General features: G+C 42.0%; 2 protein-coding genes across 5 annotated transcripts in view; both read left to right on the top strand.

The window, feature by feature from the left end:
- Positions 1 to 736: 736 nt before the first annotated feature.
- acbd3 (acyl-Coenzyme A binding domain containing 3) lies at positions 737 to 8,043 on the top strand. 3 transcript variants are annotated; one of them, XM_030722186.1, is made up of 9 exons: positions 737 to 1,053; positions 2,429 to 2,570; positions 2,837 to 2,977; positions 3,236 to 3,394; positions 3,675 to 3,849; positions 4,157 to 4,400; positions 5,086 to 5,373; positions 6,088 to 6,102; positions 6,597 to 8,043. In XM_030722186.1, the coding sequence occupies exons 1-9, from the start codon at positions 786 to 788 to the stop codon at positions 6,812 to 6,814; spliced, it is 1,650 nt and encodes a 549-aa protein (XP_030578046.1). In that variant the 5' UTR covers positions 737 to 785; the 3' UTR covers positions 6,815 to 8,043. The 3 variants fall into 3 exon arrangements, with proteins under 3 accessions (XP_030578046.1, XP_030578048.1, XP_030578047.1); XM_030722188.1 differs by lacking the exon at positions 6,088 to 6,102 and having other exon boundaries at positions 6,600 to 8,043; XM_030722187.1 differs by lacking the exon at positions 6,088 to 6,102.
- Positions 8,044 to 10,355: 2,312 nt separating this feature from the next.
- Positions 10,356 to 24,851, top strand: part of nhsl1b (NHS-like 1b) — a 104,822-nt gene continuing 90,326 nt past the window's right edge. For both annotated transcript variants that reach the window (XM_030721237.1, XM_030721236.1), the window contains exon 1: positions 10,356 to 10,888. In XM_030721237.1, coding sequence (XP_030577097.1) covers positions 10,570 to 10,888 — 319 coding nt within the window. In that variant the 5' untranslated portion in view covers positions 10,356 to 10,569. The remainder of the gene's footprint in view (positions 10,889 to 24,851) is intronic.

The raw sequence follows: 24,851 nt of genomic DNA, 5'->3' as shown, positions 1-24,851 counted from the left end.
AGAGATATTTACACCAGTGGCCTGTTGGAGGTTGTTTTGTAGGGCTCTGGCAGTGCTCATTCTTTTCCTCTTTGCACAAAGAAGCAGATACTGGTCTTGCTGATGGGTTAAAAACCTTCTACACCCCTGTCAAGCTCTCCTAGAGTAACTGTCTGTCTCCTGGAATCTCCTTCATGCTCTTGAGACTGTGCTGGGACACAGAGCAAACCTTGGACTACCTGTGCAACCTCTGTAGGGTCCAAGTTTGACCTCATGCTACCAGTAGTGGCACTGACCCTAACCAAATGCAAAACTAGTGAAAAAAACAGTCAGAAAAGATGAGGTAAAAAATGTCAGTGGCTTACACCTGTAAAACCATTCCTGTTTTGGGGTTGTCTCATTGTTGCCCCTCTAGTAAACCTGTTGTTAGTTTCATTAACACAAAAGCAGCTGAAACAGAACAAACCCCTCTGCTACTTAACTGACCAGATCAATGTCCCAGAAGTTTAAGTGACTTGATTCTATACTCTGATTAAAAGGTGTTCCTTTAATTTTTTTTGAGCATTGCATTTATATTAGATAAACATCAAGGATAGTTGTTTGGCAGTCAGATGAATATACAAGTTAGCAAACCTAAGAAATTATAAATTATATAAATTATAACCCCCCCACCCTCTTTTTTCCAAGTGTTTTATCTGTTGATAAGTCCTCGTCATTATTTACATCGGTGGAGAAAAAAAAATAACCGGAACTTCCGCTTGGTCTAAACGGAAGTAGGTACGTGGCTGCTTCAGCTGACAGTCTACATGATGGCGACAGAGGTTCAGAGCGGCGACCTCGACAGTGCTACTTCCAGCCGGCTCGAAGTTTCCATCGATGGCCTCACCCTCACTCCGGACCCGGAGGGCGAGCAGAGCCAGGCCGAAGAACCGGAGTCCATACCTACGGAGCCCAGCAGAGATAAGCCGGGCGGCGCTGGAGGCGAAGATGGAGAGACTGCCAAATCTGTGATAGAGAGGAAATGGGGCTTTCCTCTGCTGGAGCTGTACGGAATGGCCCTTAAATTTTTTAAAGGTACTTCATATTTGTTCCAACCGCGAAGCTTTAGCCGATAAAACTGCTCGCACTCCAACCTTTTCAAGTGTGGCGCTTGCTGGTTCAGGCTAGCAGGTTGCTAACATTAGCTGCTAGCTGTCACCGCCGGGGCTGCTGCTGTCAGCCTCGGTGTTACATTAGCTTCGTGGCTAACTAGTATCTAACGCTGCTGGCCGTTAAAGGGTAAAACAACCACGGCATTTCTCAGTTAGCCGCTTTGTGGCAGCTGATTTGCTTCTGTTATCTCCTTCCGGGCTTCCTTTCTTTGGATTGTAGAGGAGTAACTTGACTTACTAGTAGTTCGCATATTTCTAGGATTGCTTCGTCCTAACCCTAAGCAGGAAGATTTCCATTCCTGCTGAATGGTAGCTCACTCTGTGATGTGTTCAGGAGCTTTTAAACACGCCCTACCTCCGCTGCGACTGAAGTGGGACTGCATTTTTTTTTTATTCGAAAGTACTCAGTGACAGCTTCCTACTGCGCTGGTGGAATGATTAGGATACAACTGCTGCATAGTTTTAGCTCACCGCCTTTCAAAGCAGTTCACCACGTTTTCAGCGTTTATGTGAGAGTAGCTGTTTTTACTGCTGCCTCTTGATATCCTCACCACTCTTGTGCTGCTACTACTTGTAGTTGTACTTGTACGCATGCTCTGGGAGGCCTAAAAGACATATTGAAATACTTAAACTATATTTGATGCCTTTCGGAATACGCTATTGCATTAATTCATTTGAATAGATGAGAAATGTCTGTGATATGTGTGGCTATTCTGCACCCAGACCATTGTTCTGTATGCCTACCTTACAAAAAGCCACAAATCCTGCAAGACACCATGTAGTTAGTCTGTACTTTTGCAGATATCCCAAACAAGTGTAAGCCATATCGAACACAGGGCATTCGTATTGTTTGTATTACACCAGAACACTTTTGATGACTGTGCAAACAGGTTGGGGCCTGGTCGCCGCTCTGTGTCATAGTAATCTGGGCTTTGTATTTCTTGTCAGTGTGTCAGACAGGGTTAGGTCTACTTGCTCAACTTGTATACCCAAATCTTCCTCTTACCTTACCTTAGATCAAGTGTAGGTGTGACAAATGTAATCTCTGTTTAATTGTTACTGATTTTAGCCACAAAGAGGCTTCAAAGGATTTAATAAAAAAAAAACACAACACAGTTAAGAGTAATTTTTGTATGCTTTATAGGCTTGGCACAAGAACATGATACTCCTGTGTGCTGGAGTTTTTACTTCCTTGTTGTGGACGCAAGCTGTACTGTAGTATTCCCGTTACCATCCACTGCTAGTGGTTGGTAACGGGACTGACTGCAAACTCATTGCTTCCACTTTGCTGCTCTCAGATAAAGATGGAAAGGCCTTCCACCCGACCTATGAGGAGAAGCTTCGACTGGTGGCTCTGCACAAACAGGTGTTGCTCGGCCCTTACAATCCTGATGCTTCACCGGAGGTCGGCTTCTTTGATGTCCTGGGCAACGACCGCAGGTAACACCACCTGACTTCTGCTTGTGTTTATTCATGTGACCTTTGGATTATAGTGGACATTCCAGTGATTTTTTTTTTTTTTTTTTTTTTTTTTTGGACATTTCAGGAAACACACACTCACTTCTTTTCACTTATGAACTCAGTAAAAGCCTAAAATGGATTCAAACATTGGATAAAAAATTAGCCTGTTCACATTATTCTTAGTTCTGTGTTCAGAGTGAAATTAAAATGCATCCGTCTTTGTCTACGTTTTGACCTGTGTGCAGGAAAGAGTGGGCCTCACTGGGTAACATGGAGAAGGACGAGGCCATGGTGGAGTTTGTCAAGCTACTTAACAAATGCTGTAACCTCTTTGCTCCATACGTCACCTCACACAAGATTGAAAGGGAGGAGCAGGAGAGGAAAAGGTGGGACGTTCAGCTTCCTTGTAACAAGGGAGACTCATCTGCTGTAGTGTCTTAAATGTAGCTTCTACCTGTATGTGCCTGTATTTGTTCTGTATGTAGCTCGGAAAGCTGGAAAGTTGTGAATAGTTTATATTGTTCCTGACCTTGTTAGAATGCTGTGATATTCATATATATTTCACAATTTGGGCTTTTATTTGCATGTAAATTATGCATTTTTGTCCATTTGCATTATTTAAAACTTTCAATTGTCTTCATCAGGAGAGAAGAGGAAGAGCGTCTGAGGCAGGAAGAGGAGGAAAGGGAGCGACAGAGGCAGGAGGACGAGAGGCGAAGGCTTGAGGAGGAGGAAAGGCTTAGAAGAGAAGAAGAGGAAAGGAGACAAGCAGAGGAGGAGAGGCTACGGATTGAGCAACAGAAGTATGTGTGGTGTTTGTTTTTAACAAATTTATCCCTCTATATAATCATCCCTCTCCTGTTTGTGCTGATATCTGCATGCTGTGTTCCCCAGGGTTGTTATTTATTTATTTTTGGTCACATTGTCAGACACTTCATCAGGGTGGTGAAACCTGTCCCAGAGAGGAAAACTCTTATGTCAAGTCTCTTTTCTGTTTAAAAATCTCTGACTTTCTGTTGTCTTCTGTTTCCTGTTTGTTTGGGGTTTTTTTTCCTTCATTCTCATTCATTTTACTTTAACTAGGCAACAGATAATGGCAGCATTAAATGCCCAGACGGCGGTGCAGTTCCAACAGTATGCTGCTCAGCAATACCCCAACAACCCCGAGCAGCAGATGAGCCTCATCCGTCAGCTCCAGGAGCAGCACTATCAGCAGTACATGCAGCAGCTCTACCAGGTCCAGCTGGCTCAGCAACAGGTAGGATGCAGGATCACGGCACCACAGAATTTCACTGATCGATTTTTGATTGTTTAATTTATAGGATTTGCAGTTAATGTGGAAGTATTTAGAATACACACTGGCTAATTGTTTTTTAAAGGATTGCCTGCAGGTCTCTTTGTTTGGCTCCAAATTCAATCTGATCAGTTAGCCCCTGAGCTTAGTCCTTTAATTTAGTCTTCATTATCTGACTGAGAGGAATGTGTGTCAGAGCTGAGCAGCTGTCTTATCAGCATTGTAGAAACTAAATTCTTGGTTTATTATGTTGACCTCTTTCTTGTCCTAGGCGGCCTTACAGAAGCAGCAGCAGGCTGATTCAGCAGTACATGGCGCCCTAGAATCTAGCAGCTTCAACACAGGTGAAACCATCCCCGCCTCCTCAGCAGGACCATTGTGTGCTGCTTCACCACAGACTGGGGAAGAAGCTCCAACAGTCAACGGAGGCCAGTCAGACTCTTACTCGGAGAGCATGGAACGGGAGCCGGAGCCTGAGCCGGCAGAAGAGGTTTCAGAGAATGGGCCTTTATTAGGTTGGTGGGTTGTTCTGTGTCTGTTTAAAAAAACAAACAAACAGACAAAAAAACCAACAAAAAAACCCCCATAAAATATTAGATTTGCTCTCATGCAGAAAGATCTTTTTTTTTTTTTTTTTTTTTTCTTGTGCAGCTAATGGCTAGGGGTCAAAGAGGGTAAGCTCTCTTGTCAAAGCAGCGAAACTGTATGCCAGGCCTGAAACGTGATGCTTATCTGCCGTGCCCTTGTTGATGTAACCTGGAGGGCAGAAGAGCTGGAACAAATGACACACGATAATGTGTTGGTTTAGGTTTCATCCGGCCATACATTCTGCTTACAGAAGAATAAGAAGTCACACTAGATATGAAACAATTCTTTGGTGTGATTCCAAAACACATATTGAGTGCCAAATAACTTCCTTCTTCCTGTTCAGAAGAATGGGGGATGAAGGTGGGTTAGCTGTGCCTGCAAAACCAAATCTTTGCTACTGTGGACATGAATTGTGTCTTTCTCTGACCATTCTGAGACACACACATACACACACATACACAGCAGAAATGACTGTCCTCTTAGTTGAGGTGGTTTGGGATTGAGTTTGCATATGCTGGAAGGAAATCACTAATTAGGAAATGTAATATTTGTTTTCAAACAAAACTAGTCAATTAGCAGGTTGGAAAATGTTTCTTTTCCTCTTGATCACAGCAGAATCCCCACCAGTCATAGCTGCGCCTTCCATGTGGACACGGCCACAGATCAAGGACTTCAAGGAGAAAATCCGTCAGGACGCAGACAGCGTGATCACGGTGGGGCGTGGCGAGGTGGTGACAGTGCGTGTTCCCACTCACGAAGAGGGCTCCTACCTGTTCTGGGAGTTTGCTACAGACTATTACGACATCGGCTTTGGGGTCTTCTTTGAGTGGACGGACACAGCCTCTGCTTCAGTCAGCGTTCACGTGTCCGAGTCCAGTGACGAGGATGAAGACGATGAAGGTGAGGGGGGTGTATGGGGGGAATGTTTGCATGCCTGCTGAAGAATGCTGGATTAAACTGAAGTGGTGTCTGATTTTAAGTGCTTCAGGAGGAAATGTTTCTCTTTCTGTGTGTGAGCAGCTTTTCCTGATGTAATATGTTAATAATTATGTATATGGCAGTTATGCATAACAACCCAGAGTTTTTACACTAAGGCCCTTTTTGACACAACCCCAAAGTGATTTGTCATCCTTCTCCAAAAAGCATCTCATCCCATGGTTGAAGATGCTCCAGTTCCAGTGTCTTGGACTCCAGCTGGCAGTGGTGGTCACTCATTTCCTTAAGAGAACTGCTGCCAGCTTGTGTGCTTGTCAAACCAGAACCTGAAACAGGAGGAGAACTGGTTAATTTGTATGAAGCTCACTGTGGCTGCAACAAGGATTCCTGCTGCCAGCTGCTGAACAAAACATTGGACTCTTCGTCCACAGGATGAGAGGGGGGTTATAATATTGCTGTGCTCAGTTATTTGTCAGGAAACTACTGGGCAAATGAAATATTTGCAGAGAAACTGCAAAAAAAAAAAAAAGTGTCTTTTGTGGTGCTTGTGCGTGCACTTCTGTACCTGTACAAGTGCAATTACACAAAGTCTGTAGGAAACACTGTCAATACTCTCCTGATTAGTGTTATGGTGATTAATTTATCTTTATGCATTATTTCTGTGGCTTCACTTATCAGCCTTTAGAGAGACTGGTAAGTAGTTTTCTTATGAATGTTTTATTCTTATCCTATACTCACAATGTGTAATTAAATATCCACTGACTCTCTCCATGGTAGCAAAAGCACTCTTAATATCCTGCTGGTGGAAACCAAAGCATATGAGTGAATGCTGGCAGTTTCTTGATGGCCTATAAATCAATATATTGAACACTATTAACTTGGTTAAATTAATTGGTGGGATGCTTTGTCACATTTAGTTGCAAACAATATCAGTTTATGCCATGGTGAACAGTCTGCCTGTCTACCCATCCCTCTGTATTTCCCAAGAATTGCTCAGTAAGGTTCCCTCTTTGTGAACCTTAATGAGGCTCGTGCCTGTAGGGCTTTATGATTGTAAGGAATGCCCACTGTTAGGCTGTAATATGGTGGTATTTTTGTGCCTCGTTTATGGGACTGTAATGGAAAAATTGTTGAGCACAAAATGTATTCTTGTTTACCTTTTTATGATTCATTGTTCTTTTTACCAGCAGGTGATCCTCCCAATGAGGAGGAGAAGGCCAAGAAGGAGGCAGGGAAGCCTCAGGTGGATGAGATTGTGCCGGTTTACCGGAGGGACTGTCACGAGGAGGTGTACGCCGGCAGCCACCAGTACCCAGGGCGCGGAGTCTACCTGCTCAAGTTTGACAACTCCTATTCACTCTGGCGCTCCAAGAGTGTTTACTACAGAGTCTACTACACCAGATAAGCCTGAATACAGACACAAGGGGAGCCAAGGAGTGTGTGTGTGCGTGTGTTCGTATATGTGTGTGTGTGTGTGTTTTTTTTGTTTTTTTTTTTCTTTTGTTTGTTTGTTTTTTTTGGGGGGGGGTTGTGTGAGGGCAGCCTGTATTTGTGTGTGTGTGTGTGTGCGCGCGCATGTGTGAAGGAGGAAACTCTACCAGATTTATTCTGGATTAAACCACCAGAGGGAGACAAAGACACATCTGGAGTCCTAGTCTGGAGGCTGGACTAATATGTATTTACTGTGTGTGTACGCGTGACCCAAGATGCACCCATGCTAGATCCCGTTATCAAGCCCTTGGAAGAGGAGTGTGTGTATACCTGTTGTATATTCACCACCTGTCCTTGCTGCACTCACACACCAAGCTGTAGGACTTTGCTTTCATGTTATGTTTTACCAATTTTCCTCTCCCGGGGCTCCGCTTCTGTCACCACCCCGGCCCAGCACTGTCCGACGCGGTGGCCCTGTGGCTGCTTGTGGCCCAAGTGACGCTATCATAACCAAGAGCGGAAACTCGGCGACTCCCCCACGAGAAGACAATGTTTGAAATCCATTTATTATTGCAGATGTACTTCATAACACTATGCCTTTTACTCAGAGATCTTCAGGTCTTTGCCAAGTCATATTCCTTCATTTAAAAGCACCCCTTGTACTCAACCCTGCTCATCCTTTTTGTTGTCACTGTGATCTGATACCCTCTTTCCAAGCCATCGTACCTATATGAAGATCTGAGAGGATTGTGAAGTGGAACGAGTGGTCTTTTTCAGCTTCTTCTCCCAAAATCTGTTTTTCATCCAGTACAGCAAAGAGTATGTTTCTTTTAAAATTTTCATCATTTATGAAGGATGGGCAAGAAGTCATTCACTAACATGGGTGTTAAGGGAAGGTGTAACATGGTCACGTGGCTGCAGAAGTGTCGCAGGATAAGAAGTATACAACTCAAATTAGTGTAGGAATAATTTCCTCTCACAGATGTTTTTTTTTTTTTTTTTTTTTTTTTCTCAGTTTGAGTCACAAAGTTGCTTGTTGACAGTTCCTGTCTGTATACGTCACTCAGCACTTGTTAACTGAAGAATCACCAAAAAAAAAAAATTGTGTTAGCAGGGAGGTTATCATTCCTGTTTTCCTCTTCAGAGCTCTGACACAAGTGATAATTCAAAAAAAGATATATATATTAAAAAAAAAAAAAAAAACATCAACTAACCATCCTTGTTTTTGGAGGTCCTGACACACTGTTACATCTGTGTAGAAAATCCATAACACAAAATACTTTGTTTTTTTTTTTTTTTTTTTACATTTCTTTTTTTTCCTCTTTGAATTGTCTTCTCAAGCATTGTGAATAAAGAGATGATTATAATTGTGTCCTGCGTGACATGGTTGGTTACTAACATCATTTTCTTTTTCTTAGTTTTTTTTTTTTTTTTTAAATGTTGCTGTCATTTAGAGTCATTCTGTTATTCAGCTACATATAACACATGTATACCAAACATCTGGGTGCGTTGTGAGCAGCGCTGTATGAACTCTACTGTCTGAATCTGAAAGATTGTCGAATGTGGCGAGTGGGTGTCGAGGACGTTTGGTTTCACTTCATCATGCTTTATTTTTTGCGTGCGTGCGTATGCAAAGAAACTTTAAAGGCAAAGGTGGAGTATCTCGCAAGCCAGTTTTCCCTCCGCTGTTTGCTGAGCATCATTTTGTCACATTATTTAATTCCTTCCACCTCCAATCCATTCAATAACAAAATGTCACTACTTGTGGCTTACACGAGCTCTAAACTTCAAGAAAGTCCCCATAACCTCAAATGTGAAGTTTATTGCTCATCAGATGGTTTGGGTTGACTTGTTTAAGCCTTGTATGTAAATAATTCTATAAATGATGTTTATGTATGGGTTGTCAAATGTGGAAGAAGGCTGTGGGTTTGCGAATCAATGCACTGTAATATGAGGTGAAGAAGACGTGCATTTTACCCAGAATGAAAGTCCAAAACTTGTAGGAAGTATGAAACTCCGTTAACATAAAATTTCTTTTTTTTTTTTTCGTATTGTTTTAATGTTTGGATCTCTTATGAGCTGCAAGATCTTTTGGGCATATATTTAATCTTGATTAAAGTATCTTCATCTCCATAACAGTTTGATGATTATTGCTCGCTCTGGTTTGTTAAATCAGGAAAAGCACAGGTGGATGAAAAGCATTTAACACCAAGGCAGCTCCCTTTCACTCACTGTTATTGATTAGGCCTGTGCTTTCTTTGCAGCCACACGAGCGCATTGGTCATTTTGACTTTCAGCTGATGAGTGGCGAGAAGATTGCCATTTAAAAAAAAAAAAACAAAGTTCTGAGGGGACAGAACTTTGCCTTCACTGGTTTCTGTGTATATGGGGTGTCACAATATTCAGAGCAGAGGGGCATAAATCAACCTTTTATATGCAAATATTGAGCAACTTTTTAAACTGTTGCCACATAGTACATGTTGAGTAATAAAACGGTGACAGGAACATTTGCAGGCAGATTTGAAGTTGCTGTATTCACTAAAAGACACCAGGGGGCGCATTAAGGGCTACAGAGCAGAGACAGGATTCACCCACTGAACTTGTGGCCTGTAAATTTTCAGAGTGAGCTGAGTGGAATTTAAAGAGCAGCAATGGGAGCGTCAGATGGTGGACAGACCTGGACAAACATGCCATGTGCACTCACGGAGGTCATAAATTACAGACAAGTGTTCAGAGGATGTGATGCCAAGAGGTTATTTTGAAGGGTATGAGAAAACCAACATTTGCACTGTAATGGGCAAATACCCCTTTAAAAATAAAATATGTAATGCAAAAAAACCCCAATTTTTTTTTAATTATTAAAATGGGGTTAAATGTCAGCAGGTTTTGGAAACAAGAAGTTTAATTTTTGCATAATTTTAACTTTTTTTTTCCAATTAGCTTCACGTCAAATTCAAGTTTGTTTTGATAAAACTGACCAAATTGTCATGAAATTAAACTAAAGCAGGTTTCCTGTATACTTTCAACTAAGTACACAATATTGTTTCTGTTTTTATTTTACGTATTTAAAAAAAAAAATTCACTTTTTTTATTATTACATTATCACCTTAAGCAGCATTCAATATAAAAATGAAATAAAATCCTTAAACAAAATTTAAAAAATCAAAGGGATAGTCAGTCGTGGAAGGGAAAAAACAGTGGCGGAAGCAAGCTTCCATAATTTCCAGATAGTTGCCTGCTAACCCAAATTTCCCTCGGGATCTGTAGAGGATCTTTCTTTCCAGCTTCCAGGTTTCCTGCTCATTTCCTTCCTCGGTTCGGTTTTTAAAGAAATCCGGTCCCGGTTTTGTGAGAGGCCGCTCCTTCCGGAGGGAGGCAGGTAAACTCTCCTCCGCTCCGCTTTCTGGCTCCGGCTCCACTTGCTACAGGTGGTTGTAGTATTTTCCGGGTTTTTATTTGTACTTTTCCTACTTTTCCTTGTGATTTTTTTTCTCTCCACCCTGCACTGTGTCTGGTTGAATTTGAATAGACTTTCGGAGGCAACGTCTCCGGTGTACAGCGACACAAAGTCCCATGCTTTGAAAAACAGAAATATGGCGGGATTCAAGGATTATTCTGCAACTCCGGGAAGGGAGCTCGTGTCGGGTTTGTTTTAAAGCTTTGTAATTTCTTTGTTTGTTTGGCGTGAACAGTTTTCGGTCCCGCTGGAGTTATTGGTATGAAATAAATATGCCCTTTCATCAGAGGACTATCGAGCCCCGCCGTGTGAGTAGGTTATCGGCGAAGGATGGCTGGAAGCCGAGGGAAGAAGCCGGCAAGCGCAAACTGCGAAAGCCTGTTTTATTCTCATCACTGGATGAGGTTAGCTGTCACACGCTCACCAACGTAATACATCAACTTTCCGACCTTTCTCGACGTGCCAGCGACATCTTCCTGGGCATTGAGATGGAGGCAGGGATGGTGTTCAGGAGATCCTGCAGGATTGAGGAGCGCCTGCAGATTCTGCAGGATGAAGTCCGCAAGTTTGATCCCAAGAAAATCAAAATCCGTAAGTTTGCAGGGTTGGCCGCTTGTTTTTGTCACTCATCTGTCAGCTCCTCAAATCTTACTTTTCTAGTAAATGCAGACAAGTCAGTATAGATCACCAACTGAGACCCCCAAGACATGCGCAAATGCATGCAAGGAATTCATATTCATTTGTCACTCTTAGCACAGACTGAGTGGAGATAGTTATGATTTCAAGCAGCAAGATTTCATGATAGACTTGGGAGCTTAAATATGTCTGTATGAGGTAGGTGGGTCTATCTTCCAGTTTGTGGCTGTCCTGTTATAATAACCTAGTGTAAAGTGTAGAGAGGTCCAAGGTGACTGCTGTGATTTGTCAGTTTAAAAGCATCAAGGAGGAGTGACCACTGACTCCTGCCCACATGGCTTTATGTGCCTGATTGGGACTTATGCTAACAGGGGCATTGTGTCTTGTCAGAAATGATGGATATCCTCTCAACATACTGACCATCTGTGTTCAGGTCTTCAAAGGATATTGATATCCCAAGACACCCCCCCCCCCCCCCCCCCCCCCCTTCACCTTCCCTATTCTCCTTAATGCACATAAAGTTGGTCAACGCAAAGACAAATGGAAAATCAATTTCTTTACTTCTGAGGTTCTGTGATGTGTTTAGCCTGCTATTATAAAGCTGCCTCCTGTAGTGGGTTAAATATTAACTCAGTCTGACTCATGTTCTGGTGACTGTGCAAGCAAGACCGACAGACAGGCCTGTCATTTTATCTGCTGTGCCGCAGACCTGAGGCAGAGCCTTTGAGTGAATACATATCTGCCTCTTGATACCTGTTTAAGACCATTGTTATGCGGTAATGTGTGTAAACCTAGCAGTTAAGGGATCACGTTTCCTATTGAGTCCCTGCGTGGCTCCTTTTCTTTATCTGATTTGCTTCCGAAATGGGTTGCAAAGTAGGGTTCAGAAGATGAGCGCAAATTCCACTAAACCCAAGTGAAAGAGGAGGATTTCAGCTCTGACTCACTCACTTTTGTTTCCTTTTCACTGTCCTTCCTCCTCCATCTGATCTGGGTCTGTCCATCCTGTCTTGTGTCTAAATATGACTCACCCTATGACACACACACACACACACACACACACACACACACACACACACACACACACACACACACACACACACACACACACACACACACAGGTTCAAAACTGGCTGTGGAGAAATGATAAGCTGAGCAGGCAGACAGATCCCAGACAGAGGTGAATTGTGATGCCTGATGAGCAACAGAGTGAGCCCACATATAAGCACAGACCCAAATTCCATCAAGGTATTTAGGCGGGGGGGTGTATATGTACCTGCTGAAGTTTTAGGCGGCACCAGGAGATCTTTTACAAGGGTTTGTTTCATTAACTGGAAGCAAGGTGTGAGAGAGTAGACAGGAATGCTGTGTGTTACTTTGTCATCGGCAGTTCTCATACACACACACACACACACACACACCCTCAAGGCCGGCACGCAAAGTTTGCGGAAGCCCTGAATTTATATTTATTGCAACACAGACACTGAAGCTTGACGCCAACTTTTTCCACACGTGGAAACACCTGCATTTTGAAGTGCCCTCCAGCATTAATCCATGAAAAACAAGAGTGCTGGATTTGAATATGACAGAACACCTGGTGGAGTTGTTGTGAATTATGCATTTGAATAAAAGTGACGATGTAATGCGTATGACTTCATGAAACAAAGCGTTCATTGACATGTTGCAGTATTTTACAGCCGTAGCGGCATGCTGCTATTCACTGATTTACAAAGTGGTAAGCAGTGTTTAAAGGACAGTGTTTAGCTTTGGTTTTTACCTCAAATCCTTGATGAGATGTTATAGCATGTTGCCTGTAGGGTAGTTTTAACTACCCAATCCTGAGGAATTCACTGTGGTGCATAAATTTCCCAGCTTGCTTGTAAATATCTGTGGCTGGTCACCCTGTTGTCTTCTACTCCTGTGGCTCCGGGTTCCTACCCTAACCTCAGCTCAGAGCCGGATCATGTTACCAGTGAGGGGCAACAAGAGGGGCTCCTGTATGCTGGAAGACTGACATTGAGAGAAGGGCGTAGTAAGTGTAGATATATGTGTGTGTGTGTGTGTGTGCCTGCCTCTACACTCAGTGTAATCAGTGGGAGTTTGAACAGAGACATGATAGGAAAATGAGATTTCCTCCTTGTGTGTATTTTGTCTGCTTTATTCCACTGTTAATCCATTTGTGCTAAGGTGCCCCGGGGCAAAGGTCATAGGTCATTCTCTCGAGCCTCAGCGGGGAACACCTGACACTCAGAGTCAAGAGTTTAAACAAAGCCTAGTTTGGTTAGCTTGGATTTCTACTAGCTCGGCAAGCCTCAGCTACAGGGAAACTCTGCTTTCCCGAGACGTCTGAGCACCTCTGTGCACCGAGTAGACGGAGACCGATGTCACAACCTTGACTTTTGCTTGAAGTGTGCCTTTAACTATACATTAAACACTTATTCTTCACTGCCAAATATAACTCTGGGTTGATTTGGGACTATGCTATTTTAATGATGGATGTAGGTCAAACTAGTGAAGGTTAATTGGAGTAAGGAGAGACTTGGGGCCTCCTTTGTCAGTTAACATGATGCCCACTAGCCCCCCCCCCCCCCCCCCCACACACACACACACAGATAAAAAAGGCATGTTTCCAGCTGACCTGCTAATGTCTGCAGTCCATCTTGTCTCCCATACACACACATACATACATGTTAAGTGCCTGGGCATTCCTCCTCCTATCCTTCAGATATTTATAGGCATAGTCTCGGCCTGATGCTCTTTCATGAGGAGCAGTGTGTGCTATCATGTTTAGGGTGTGTTGCTGTGTTGAAGTGGTTTGTTTTGTGTGTGGGGGAGCTTATCCTCAGAGTTTGACTGCAGATAATATCTGTAAAACTGCTGGACTGAGATCAAAGTAGCATCCATATCAAAAGCCAAAGAACAACAAATTAGTCATGCCTGGGTAAACTAACCGTGTTTGTGGCTTTTTTTTTATTTTTAAAAAAACCTTCTTTTCCTGTTTGCCACACAAATGTGCACACATACACACCCTTGTTTATCCTGACTCAATTCTCCCTACTCACTATTCACTCTGGTCCACTGTGGTCCCCTTCATTCATCGATAGAGAGCAGTCATTACGCAGCCAGAATCCACAAATCGGTTCCCACAGCGCTCGTTCCAACGCCGGGAGCCTGGCCTGGTTCTAGAGGTCGACCTTCTCCCATGGGGAACAAAAGATGTGGGTCATAGAAATGAAGAAAAAGTGAGAGAAAATAGAGGAAAATGAGTGGGAAAGGGCTGTGGAAGTGGAGGGATATTGCCAGTGAACTGCGTCTGACTTGAACTGTGTGTATGAGCTTGTGTGTTTTGTATCTACAGCCAGCCCTCTCTCACGGCTCCGAGCAGACCGCAAAGGATTTAGATCCAGCCCTGTCCCGAGCGCAGAACAGGGGTCAGCGTTAAGATTTACATCACAGCGTTCATTATATCACGCTTGCATAAAAGGAAAAGAAACTGCTGGAGGTAATTTCTTGAGAAATGAATAAAAAAATAATGGGTTTTTTGGCTCTAAATAGAAATGAAAATGATTATGGAAGTGTGCATAAATGGATGAAGGTGCCGTGTAATCTGAAAAGAGCACTGAATGCCCAGAGGGGAAAAGTAGTACATAAGTACCAGTCCTTCTCCAAGCACTCATTCGACTCTGTAGGCTCATTTGCTCAAAGAAGAAACTTCAAATATCGCTTTTCATGAAGACAGAATGCCTCATTTTTTGCACACCAAGTATAAAGCAGATAAAATGCTTGTTGATCATTTACGATGTCCCGACACCAGATTCCACTCGGTGCCGTCTTGCAGTTTCTTGAAGCTTAATCTGTCAGAGACGGATTTGCTGTTGATGATGTGAGACAGTCAAGTTAATAAGAAAGTGGCTAAATTTAGATTTGTGTGTATGGAGGCGATGGCCCGACTGTGTGCGGCGAGCCCTGATTCGGGCAGCAGTGTTGACAAGATCACCCTTACAGTATACAGTAGTGTATTTTATCACTTATTTTTATAACAGTAGAAGATGATGGACATAAGCTGTTTTTCACTTTCTGTGGTAATCTGGTTGGTCCGTGGCTGCTTCTTCTCTCACATGTGTGGCTGAACTGTAGTTGGACTAAATCTAATTATTTTCTGAGCATACCACATGTCATGGGAGCACTTACTTATATAAAGTAATGAAAATAGCAGTGTTGGAACGGCAACTAATGAAATCTTGGTTGATTTGTATCTCCACTTATGAAACACTAGAAACATCCTTGAACTGGTGGAGAATGGCGTAGACATGGATATGTTTGAAATCACAATTTTGCTCATAGCTGATGCTGGCGCTTTTTTTTGTGGGTGGGTTGTTTTTGTTATTTATTCTATTTGCAACATAATAAGATCATTTTGATTTTCACTGTCTCAAAAAACTAAATAAAACCCTAACTGGGTACACATTTTGTCCCAGGGAAACTTTAAGCCCTTTATCACGCTGTCTCTGAATAAGCATAAATTTAACCAAACAAATTACTAAGCTGGATCCCTCATACGCACCTTTATTAGGTGCACCTTTTCAATTACTCGTTAATTCAGTGCATTTAGGCATTTAGGCATGGTCAAGATGACCGGCTGCAGTTCAAACTAATTATCAGAATGGGGAAGAAAGTTGGCATGGTTATTGGTGTTAGTAAGGCTGGTCTGAGTGTTTCAAACCTGCTGATCTACTGGAATTTTCTATTTCTCCAGGGTTTACAGATAATATCCAGTGAGCGGCAGTTCTCTGGCTGATAGGAAAGCAACAGTAATTCAAATAACCACTTATTACAACCAAGAAGAGCATTTCTGAATGCACAACACATTGAACCTTGGAGCAGATGGGCTACAGCAGCAGAAGACCACACCAGGTGCCATTAAAATCGATTTCTGCTGCAACATTCAGATGGTAGGGCCAGAATTTAGTGAACATGAAAGTGTGGCTTCATCCTGCCTTGTGTCAGTGGTTCAGGCTGGTAATGGTGTGGGGGATATTTTCTTTGGCTCACTTTGGGCTTCTTGGCATCAGCTGAGCATAATTTAAATGCTGAATTGAATTTAAATGCCAGGTAGACTGTTGCCATCAGTGTTTGGGATCAATCCTCCTGTTTCCAAGAGGATAGCGTGTCGTGCCGCAAAGCTCAAATAATCTCAAACTGGTTTGTGAACATGACAATGAATTCACTGTGTACAAATGATCTCCACAGTGACCAGATCTCAGTCCAGCTGAGTGTGTTTGGGTTGTGGTGGAGGGGAAAGAATCTGCATAAACGATTAAGGCAGTTCTGAAGGCGAAGAAGGGAGTGCCTAATAAAGTGGCTGTTCAGTGTATAAGCGCTGCACATTTTAATAGGACACAACAGAACAAGATTGGCCACTGTGATTTGTAAATATTATCTTATTTGCCTTTAAACTGATGGCGGTCAACTTCATTTGGTAAATCTATGCCTTCCTACTGTTGGGATTTTGTTATTGCTGTCGACCCACAAATGTGCGCGTGAGTCCACAATCAGAGAACCCACACACAGGACTTACAGGTTGGTAAGTCAGCAGTTGAGGATGCTGTGGGGTAATCCAGGGTTTAACCAGCCAGCAGGGAGATGAGCAAGATTTAATCCCCACTGTCGTGACCTCGGATAGGATGTAATGGGACTTCCCCAGGGGTTCCTGAATCTCACTTGTTTTTGTTGTCTCCCCCCCATCTATATTGATGTTATATTTGTACACTTAAAGCGCTTTACACAGATGCATTACATTTGGACTGCTGTTGGAGAATTCAAGTCGAGGTCATGGCCGAGTTTTTACACAGCTATTGTTTTCAGAGGAAAAGTGTCCCAAATGGCCTGATGTTCGTTTCCAAATGTGTTTCCTACACAGAGACAAACAAAAGCTAAACTGTCAGCAGATCCCGAGTGAAATGGTGCGCTTGGCTCTGCTCCTCAACGTTTATCCACAGAAACTAAAGATGTACAAGTATGCCTTTTAGGTTAAATATTGCAAAAACATTTTCACAGCCTCTGCGTGAGCCTGAGCTCACAGTGTGAAATTACGTTTCAGCATATTTTATTGTCAGTCACTCTCCTTTTTTTTTCTGCTTTCCCTTCCTCTGGTTTAAAGTCACTTCCTCTCTCTCGCTCTCTCTCCTTTCCTGTTGTTTCATATGGTTTCCAGACCTTTCCTCTCTCATCTCTGTCCATCCTCTACACTTTGATGGTAACCCATCTACTGCTATGCCGACCACAACAAAGACACGGACCCTGCTCTTCTGTCTCTTTTATAATCCGTTTTTGTCACGCTCCATACGTCCCTCCTTTCTCTCTTATATTTGCTTTTCCTCCACCTATTTTTTTTAAATCATGCATTTCTATTAATGTGCTTGATGTTCATTCTTGTCTTGATTTTCTTTTTTTTTAATTGTTGCAATTTTAGTTTAACCAGCAGTTAAACACTTCTGCATTTTCACTTAATTAGTACATTGTAATTACATACCTTACAACCTCTGCTGCATTGACTGATCTTCAGTTTATCTAACAGTGTTTAAGATTTATGAATGTCTGGGAGAATGTGTGTATATATGTGGGTTCATATATCTGGTTAGAGCCGTCACAATGAGTAAAAAGAACTGCAGGAATGTTGTTTTACATGTTGTTGTCTGGCGTACAGGGAAGGGCTCAGCAGGGTTGCTGCGATGCAGCCGATTGTAGATATAGGAGTATAGTGAGTGAAGTTACTACCAAAAGTCTAGCATTTGTGTCCTTTAAATGTCATCTTTTTTTCTCTTGACTGGTACATTTATTTATATTTTTTTTTGTGGCAGCTCCACTGAACATACAGTACGCTGCTATTGACTGCATCCTGCATGTGTTATTACACGTCACATAAAGCAGCATGTAGAGAAAAACTTGTTTGCAGTTGGTATAAACTGATTCATAACAGGGCATGCCATGCTGGTATCTGACAGGGCAGCAGGTGTACGACGCTGGCAAACCTGCTGCAGCGTTTCATGTTTATTTTATACAGTTACAGAATCAAAAAGAGTGTCATGTAAAGCTGCACGACCATCCGTTGGGAGTAAAATAAAGGATGCATTTTATCATGTATTAGATTATAGTTTGTCAGTGATGTGTACAAGGGGCAGACAGAGAGGAAGATGGGCCGACAGGGAGGCATATCCATTCCATACAGTACATAATGGCATACTGCAACAGGTGGGAGCTCATCTAACAGGAATATAAAGGCTATTGTTACCTTGTATCTGCACCAAGCTGCACTCAAGGCCTGAAAAACACACTGTACACACACACGCACGCTCTGACTGAATGACTGCCTGAGGAAAAATAAACAAGGATTTTTCTGCCACATCTGTCACTTGTGCCACTTAACCAAAGCGCACGCAGGAACACACAGACAGAAGCACACAGCCATGCACTCAACCTCTTTTGGTGGTATGGAGTGTGTAACATTAAAAAGAAGTGAAATGTAATGGGTCACTTGTCAGAAAATAACACTGCAGAATATAGATCGCATGAAGCCGGGACTACCGATGCATCTTTTGGATAAAGGATTAAATGCAACAGATGAATCTGAATATTTGCATTTTAAAACTTGTGACGGCAGAGGCCGGGTTGAAGCTATATATGGACCGGCAGATAATTCTTCAGAAACAGCTGTCGGCTGGCTCTTTTCAGGCATATTTTTAGTCTCGTAAACACTGGTGACATTCGACAGCTTGAATTTCCTCAGCTGAGTAAACAAGCTGAGGGACAAGAGGCTCATCAAGGTTTTATTTTCTTTCTTAGACTAGCAGATGTAATGTTTAATACTTGATGAAACAAATCTTTGGATTGGCTTATTACGACATGTGCATTGTGCAACTGACAGTGCTTATTGAACCCGTTGCTTGTAATATTGATAGTCTGGCAATAAAAAAAAGTATTAGAAATAAAAAAAATAAAAAAAATTATTAGTTGGGTTTCCCCAGTTCTATGATGGAAGAGTTGCAGACATGCATTCATTGTCAGCAGTGTTGGTTTGAAATGATGTTGGTCTGAGGGAAGGTGTTGTGAAAGCTCTGTGGTTTGTTGTGTTTACTGTTGCTGCTGGGAATCTAGAAGGATCATTAGAATGGGAAATCAGTGCATACTTCTCCCAAAAAGATTTATTTTTGTCAGAACTGTAACGCAATCCTTTCCCGCCAGTGGTCAGAGGGTCCACTGTTATCATGTTGACCTAGGTTATTTCATACTATATATATATATATATATACCCCTCCACCTACTTTATGACTCCCATTAGTGATTACATTATGTGGCTTTGGTTGTTGCATTTTTGTCTGGCAATTGTATGGTCAACAATGGTCTGTGCCACCTCACTCGTCACTGTTTCCATTAGACCTATATTAATAACAGAACATAATAAAGTGGAGAGGCTTGCTCAACTGCAGAGTTTAGTAGAATATGTGAAGGCAGTCTCCATCTGCTGAGCACTTTTGAGTTTTTTAGTCTTTAAACTCTTAAACCTCGGCCTTAAAGAGAAGTTGTAGTAAATAAAAAATGAAAACATATTTGTGCAGACTGGTGGATACCGACATGTGTCTGCTCCTACTTTTGTTTTGTTTTTTTTTTTTTTTTTTTAAGTGAAAGATGTCGACAGGTCTGGATTTTATGTGTAAAATATGCCTGCTAAATGTTGAGATCATACAAATCTTGTCTTTGCCTTTGTTTGTTTGAACAGTTTTTGACTCAGTACCATAAATATAAGTTTCTCCTGACTAATTTTACTGGCTCATTTTCAGCAACCCACAAATTAATCAGACCTGTTTATCTTTCTGTCTGACTAGTCACTAAGATGTATGCGACTTAACATGAGACTGCTCTCTCTCCCTGTTTTGGTCATCTGTATTGTTACCAGCTGCAGCAGCGTGATGGTAAAATTTGCTCCCAGAGTCACCTACTATAGTGAAAATTGCCACAAATGTGGGATTGGGTACTTTGACAGGTGTTTACACTGCATGTCTGGACAGATTTTGTCAACATGATAACATCACAGCTGTAGGAACAGATGCATGACTACCGAGTAAGGGATGTCAGAAGGAGGGAGGCTGAAGCGTCTGAGCCTTTCTATTCCCTCTCTGCATCTCAGACAGTTAGCTGTTTGGTTTAGAAGTCATCGGAGAAAACAGCTGACCACTTTCAAACATAGTTGGAAGAAAAATTCCCGAGTGCAACAGGTGTTTGTTTGTTTGTTTATTTAGATCCGCATTAGCATCTGCAGCGTGCTGCCTCAGCTACTCTTCCTGGGGTCAATTTACATAAAAACAATTACATTTTTATTAAGAACATTGTACAACACTGTGTGACGACACATACTGAGTTTTTAGTTGATTTGTTTACTTTGCTATTACTTTGCTATTTTTACCATTAATTACTCCAAAGAAATGGGCCGCAATGTGAGGCTTTTCTTTCCTTAAGTTGTCCGAAGCAGTTTCTCAGCTCATCATTCATCACTGTCTCTCATTGCAGGGTGTTCACATGTGTGAGAAAGTGTCTGCCACTGTGAAATATGACATACTCCATAAAGGAATCCCCTTTGACTACTGAATCTTCCTCTGTAGGAGCTTTAACTGTCGGCTGCAACCACAGAGACCTCATTGTGCGTATGCGTGCGTGCGGTCACTTAAACTTATTTGTGCTCCTTCGGGCTTCCATCCGTCAGTACTTGGGCGGCATGGTGATGGAGTGGTTAGCACGGTCACCTCACAACAAGAAGGTTACAGATTCAAACCCATTCTGTGTGGAGTTTGCATGTTCTCTCTCTGGGTACTCTGGCTTTTTCTGCAGTCCACAGACATGCATGTTATCCATGGAGGTGCGGCAGATAGAAGTTTGAATGGTACCAAATAAAGTCCTGTATGAATGTAAGACTAGAGATGCATTTATATAAATTAATGCATTTACAGTACACTTTCTGTTTTATAAAGGCTGCTACTGCCCAAGTACTACTTACACAGCCAATGATATCTGTGAGCTGATTGTTGTGAGATTTTTGCATATGTTTGACCCAGAATAGCAGGCACAACCATTCTGGGCCAATGTGTACACCTCTTGCAACAACCGAATTCTGTTTCTGTCTCTCCACTCTGTGTTAGTTCTCTCATTTTTCCTTTTTTTTGTTCACCTCTTTCAGATTTTGTTTGACTGATATAGGATTTTTCAAACCCATACCAACATTTGGTGATTTAAAAATCTGATTTTTTTTTTTTTTTTTTTTTTTTTCAGGCACTTGAAACAAACAGATTCCCCCAACATTTATGTGTAGTTATTTATGAGTCATTGCTGAGGTAATATGACAGTGCAGGTTAAAAATAAACTTGTTCTGTTTGTTGCTTTGGAAGTCGGACGTTGGAGCTGGGAGTGTCATCACTCCCCAGTTGAGCGTGTTCCAGTAGTGAAGTCAGAAAAGCAAGGAAAAACTGGATTTGTTTTACAATTCCAGGGAAGTTGTATTTGCAGCACTGTCTGCCTCTTTGCAACCAGTTTTACCTGCCAGTTGGGGAATACACCACTCGCCAACCAGTTAGGGTAATATATAATTTCCCTAGCAACCCCTGTGGTTGTGGGGGTGGGTGGTGGTGGTGGTGGGGTCTATATGACTTGGGCTTCATCAACCAATTTCATAGTGACTACCAGCAACCATTTGCCAGCCAATCAGGGAATATACCTTTTCCCCTTGTAACCACTGGTTTCCAGGGGTCGCTGATGGGCGTCTAGGCTAACGCACAGCAACCAGGATTTTGTTTGTTGTTGTAATGTTGTCTATTGAACCGGAACCTTGCCTAAGGGGGAAAATGAGGTTCAAAGACTGGTTGCAACATGTCCACACATCTATCAACACTCAAAACAGAATAATAACTTGGATAAACATATGTTAGCAATAAGCCACTGGACTTGAAGTGGTCGTGTGGGATCACAATTATGCTTTTTAATGCAAGGTTTGTGCATCATAACTCATAAAGAGAGTAAGAAAAACTCCTGGTAGACATGCAGAGTGACTGTCCTTGGACAGACTGATTCTCTGTTGTTCCTCAGAAAAACAGTATGTCAGATCAGCCATCTTAATTGATGTTAATAATGGTTGATTATGATATGATGCATTTATTCTTATTTCTCTTAATACTGATATTTGACTAGATCACACATTCACAAGTTTGTAGATAAATTGCTTGAGGACAAAACAAGGCTCTAATTGTGATTAACCAATGCACACATTTGCATACAGTCTTAGCATGGTTGGGCACGCACAGCAGCAGAGCTTCTGTTAAGTGAAAGTGGATGGAGACAAGGATGCAGCTTGCTTCAATAGTCCAACTTAATGTGTTGCAGGATTGTTGTATTACTGACATAGAGAGAGCGAGGGAATGTATCAGCATTTTTGGATTAACTTGTCCTTGTTGTTAACAAAAAAAAATGTTGATTAGTGTGAGTATTCTCACACACACACACACACACACACACACACACACACTGCTAAACGTTTTGTCCACATGCGTGTATTTTCGTGTGTGTGTGCATATGTGTTCAAAAGAACAAGAGAGCACATAATCGAGGCCCTCCCTTGCCACACAGTCAGAAGGGATTTTTGGAGTCAGTGATGGGGATTATGAGGAATATTATTTCATACGGCTACAGAATGGTTAATCTCCTTAAGCCCTGCTGGAGTCTGCACGCCCATTCCTGTTACTGCCCAGTAATGGAGGCTGCATGTGAAGCTGAAAAGACGAGGAAATGAGGTGTGTGTGTGTGTGTGTGTGTGTGTGTGTGTGTGTGTGTGTGTGTGTGTGTGTGTGTGTGTGTGTGTGTGTGTGTGTGTGTGTGTGTGTGTGTTTGTGTGTGTGTGTGCTCTAAAAACAGATAGGTGTGGAATGATAATTGGCGATGTGGAATTATGAATAACAATAATTACAAGTTCCTTTTAATTATGTTTAATTGTTGATATTTGAGCCTGTCTTTTAATACTTCAGTTCTTGTGAACTTTTATGTGAGTCAGTTTTTCTCATGCATTAGAGCTACACTGTCATTCAGCTGCTACTGTTGTTGTTGTTGTTGTTGTCTCAAGCTTTTCTCTGATAATAAATATAACCCTTTTTTTTTTTTTTTTTTGCTGCCTGATAAGATGCTTACTCAATTCAGCTTCTCCTGAACCAAACGGCTCAAACAGCTGTTGCAGATGAAGTGAAGGCCTCTTGGATTTGAATGGTCAAACCTTTTAGTTTTCGAGGCTGCTGCCAGCTAATGTCCCAGTATATTGACTCAGCTGTGTGTTTTTGACCTTCTGTCTCCGTGTATGAAAGGAGTGTGTGTTTGTGTGTGTGTGTGTGTGTGTGTGTGTGCTTCAGTGAGACAGGCTGTCACCATCATAGCTGTTTGATTTGGTGTGTTCCCTGGTCTCAGTTACAAGTCACCAAAAAGTCAGAAGCTTTGCAGATGTTGATGATGATGATGTTGATGTTGAAGGAAACTACCAGAAAGAAAATGAAGCAGCAGAATATTCTGACAAATACTTTTTTGGGGGGTTATACTGTGTCACTTCACACCATATGTGTGTCATAGTTGGATAAAAATTGCTCAGATTGTCAGATATGGCTCAAAAAAGGTATGCCAATCTATGGTTACATCCAAACCAAAACCCAGGAACTGTTACCAGATAGGATATAAACACTACTGCATTAATTCCATTTATATGATTGTGAGAATCATGATAAACTGAATCTGCCTTGCTAAGTTTTCATGTTGAATCTCTACCTATAACGGGCACTTGTAACACAGACATGCAGCATGAATGGGACAGACTTCGATTGTGTGTGTGGAGCAGCTACACTGATCCGTCGTCATCAAATGAGAGAACTATTTGTGTCTGTTGGATTGCTTTTCAGTTCCTTTTTGTGTGATTGTGCTTTTGCAGAGGCACTCATCCATGCGCTTATGTTAACTAATTCTGATAGGCTAAAGCATTCATATCCCTAAATCAATCAAAGCTCCCACTCTGCAAACTCCAATATCAAGATGCATGAACTATAAAAAAATTTGCCCTCCTCCGAGTTATTACAAAGGAGGAAGCCGTTTGTATACCTGGTAATAAATGTGCTTTTTAATGCAGTACATTTGGGGATTTTTAACATACAGTCAGTGGGAATTGACTCGCTTTTGTATCCAGCCTCAAGTGGCCATTAGAGGAAGTGCAGTTTTTGGTACTTCTCAATTGGCATCATTTTACAGCTCCAGATGTTGCCCCTTGGCTAAAACCGAGGATAAAAAGTAACACAAATGAAATGAATATTGGTATTCCAATGTCCCAATTTTCTTTCTTTCTTTCTTCTTTTTTTTTTTTTTGTTTTTTTTTACATGAATGAAAGTAGAGTATGGAAAAACAGACATCTGATATGTTGCCTCTCGGGCCTGTTTTCATGCAGCAGCTTGTAGAGTTACAGGTGCCATCATACTGAAAGAGTCTGGAGGCCGTGGTTCCAGCTGCACTGGTACCGGTGTATCAGGTAACTATTATTGTGCACCTGTCAGCGGTATTATATGGGCTGAAGCCACTGTAGGGCAGTTTCGCTTGTGTTGAATTCATTGCTGATTGAGAAGCATGTGGTTCCTATCTCAGAGCGATTTTGCTTGTTTCGGGTACATATGTTTCAGGTTGCACTGTATGTGCAGTGTTTTCGTGTAATTTCAGTCCTACCCCTGACTTACTTACGTCCTACCTCAGGTGATTTCCATGTGCTGTATTTTAGCGACTGGAAAATCCTGTGTGATGGCAGAGGGGGAAAGATTTCCGGGTCACAGGTGGAGAGAGAGGACACAAAGAAGAATAAGT

Source organism: Archocentrus centrarchus, chromosome 24 (assembly GCF_007364275.1).
Source record: "Archocentrus centrarchus isolate MPI-CPG fArcCen1 chromosome 24, fArcCen1, whole genome shotgun sequence".
NCBI lineage: Eukaryota > Metazoa > Chordata > Actinopteri > Cichliformes > Cichlidae > Archocentrus > Archocentrus centrarchus.
This window is presented reverse-complemented; position numbering and strand designations above follow the sequence as displayed.